This window comes from Penaeus chinensis, chromosome 35 (genome assembly GCF_019202785.1).
Source record: "Penaeus chinensis breed Huanghai No. 1 chromosome 35, ASM1920278v2, whole genome shotgun sequence".
Taxonomy (NCBI): domain Eukaryota; kingdom Metazoa; phylum Arthropoda; class Malacostraca; order Decapoda; family Penaeidae; genus Penaeus; species Penaeus chinensis.
Genome location: NC_061853.1, coordinates 11,239,572 through 11,242,071, shown reverse-complemented (window position 1 = coordinate 11,242,071; position 2,500 = coordinate 11,239,572). Strand labels below are relative to the sequence as shown.

Genomic DNA, 2,500 nt, shown 5'->3' with positions numbered 1-2,500 from the left:
ACGTATTAAAATTGTCGTATATATATATTTCTTCTCTTTCTTATCATTTCCATAATTTCGCTTAATTTATCATTGGCGATTCATCATATCATCAGCCGTTTATCCTGATGGACACGTTGCCCACACTCACGCACGGATTCTTTTTTGTTGTTGTTTTGTCTGAAATACATTCTTATCCCAGCCATCAATTGCAACTTGAACGTAAGTCTTGGAATTGGCGCTATGTCATGTGCGCCGAGGTAGTATGCTTTTAGAAGTGCATAGATGACATCTCTCAAAAGGAGGAAAGGCATAAAAGAGAACAAAAATGAGCATGACAAAAATGACACGTTAAAGGGAAATTCTTGTCGCCTCCCCACCACACCTTCTTTGTTATAACAATGGAAGCAAATGCGGTTGCTAATTGAAAGGAGGATTATCATTATCACATCATTCATTGTAAACCTTAATGTATTTGCCTGTGGTAATTCCTATTTTGCAATTTGCCCTTTGTTTATTTATGAATCTCCGTCTGTTACATACGGGACCTGTATAATTGAGGTATAATTTCGATGTAGCGACTAACTCAGTACGTTCTTTCCTCCTATGGTATAAACCGGAATGCATAATTGATACTCAAACAATTACTTTTTCACTCAGCGATTTTAAGCATCCATACATTCCACCATGCTAATAAGCTTTTTTTTTTTTTTTTCGTTTGTTCATCATTTTTTCCGTATCTGTAGCAGCTGTTTTCCCACTAGGTTCGTTAGAGAAAGAGGCAAGCAGGGAGCAAAAGCGGCCCGACGCCCGGCCGCCCGCAGCCCGCAGCCACGCCCTCCGCTGTCCTCGCCGCCCGCTGCACCTCGCCTCCAGGCTGCAGTCGCTTTCGCAGCGTCGCTTCCCTCCCGCCTCCCCGCCCTCGCCTCAGTCCAGCGCCGCCGCCCCCCTCCTCGCCGTCGGGGAGAGCGCTGTCAGGGGGAGTGCCGTCGGGTCGCGCGTCCCTCCCGCCGAAGCCTCGGTGCCGACGCAACGCAGCGGGTCCTCCTCGAGCCACCGTCTTCCGCTCCAGAGGAACGTTCACGTTTACACGAATTTCATCACCAGAGAGCTACCTCATGAGCCACGCCCCCAAGCAGCTTCCCCCTGGCCTGCGCGCTGTGGCTTCAGTCCTCGTGCCCAGGGGCACTGTTTGTGCCCCGTCAGTCACCTTCTCCCAAGGGTAGATTTAACTACCGGTACTATTCGGCCCGGAACTGATCTTGGACCGCCTTGCCTCTCGTGCGCTGCAGTCAGACCTGCCCAAACTACTTGCAAAAATTTCGTTACGCGCTGTGCTTCTCCCTCGTCTGGCGCGCTGCCATCCCCCGGCGCGCTCGAAGCCCCGCTGATGGGCTACATGAGCGAGCCCCAGACGCCGGCGCAGCAGCACCCGAGCGCACCCCCGCCCGCCGCGGCCAGCGCCCCCTCCAGTCCCTCCGGCTCTTCGTCCCGCGGAGCCGAGCCTTTCGGTCTGCAGCGGAGGAAGCCCCGCCCTTTGTCCAGGGTCAGACTGGTTTCCTCTCATCCTCGTGCCCTTACTCGCAAGAACGGCGTGCCCCGGACTGATCGGAATGCTCAAAGTATTTTTGAAATTAGCACTCTCTGCCAAAAGGAATTGTTGCCGCTGGCAGTGAGCACGCCCTTCCTCTCCGCCGGCGCCGCGCGCTGGGCCGAGAACCACCAACCGCCTTCAGATACCTCCGAAACCTCGTCACCTCGAAGAGTTCGAGCCAGCGAGTCAAGCGCCGCCACGCACGCGACTCACTTCGACATAACCGGTTCGCTTAAAGAACCGCCTGTATATACGATGCACGACCAGGCCTCCCTCCCCACACCGCCCGTTCTTCTGCTGTCCTCCGGCTCCGCAGCGCCATCGAACGCTCCTCCTCCAGCTGTCGCCACAGCGAGTCCCAGCTGCGCGGAGCCATCTGCCACAGCAGTTCTGCCACCTACCTCATCCAGCTCCTCCACCGCACCAGCCTCCGCAGATTCCCTCGCACCCCCTTCTGTACCGTCTCCGAAGATACTGGCGGTCTTCAGTGCTACAAGTGACCTTGGCAATCGCCACAGCAGTCGGTCCCCGGCGGCCGCCCGGCGCCAGAGGGACCTCGAGCTGATGTGACATAGGCCTGCATCATCTCTCGAGCCCAGAGGATAGAGATGGTTGCCTCGACTCTTCGTTTCTCTCTCGCTGTAGTCTGTAGACGGCGCCAGGTGCTAGGCCTCGGGCAGGACGTCGGGTGCCCCATCGCCTGGGGCGGAACACGAGCCGGGGAGTTTGCTTCCCTCGTTGATCGAGCGCAGGAAGGAGGGCGTTGAAGCACAGGGGAAGGGGGCTCACGAGAATTATTCTTCGAAGCCACACACACATATATACAAATGTGTGTGTGTGTGTATACATATATATATATAATATATATATATATATATATATATATATATATATATGAATGTACACACACACACACATACACACACA

General features: G+C 54.2%; 1 protein-coding gene across 1 annotated transcript in view; it reads left to right on the top strand.

Annotated features, from left to right (window-relative positions):
* The window catches only part of LOC125044057 (insulin-like peptide receptor), a 28,556-nt gene extending 26,186 nt beyond the window's left edge, over positions 1-2,370 (top strand). The window contains exon 25 of the mRNA XM_047640502.1: positions 744-2,370. Coding sequence (XP_047496458.1) covers positions 744-2,143 — 1,400 coding nt within the window. The 3' untranslated portion in view covers positions 2,144-2,370. The remainder of the gene's footprint in view (positions 1-743) is intronic.
* Positions 2,371-2,500: the final 130 nt, after the last annotated feature.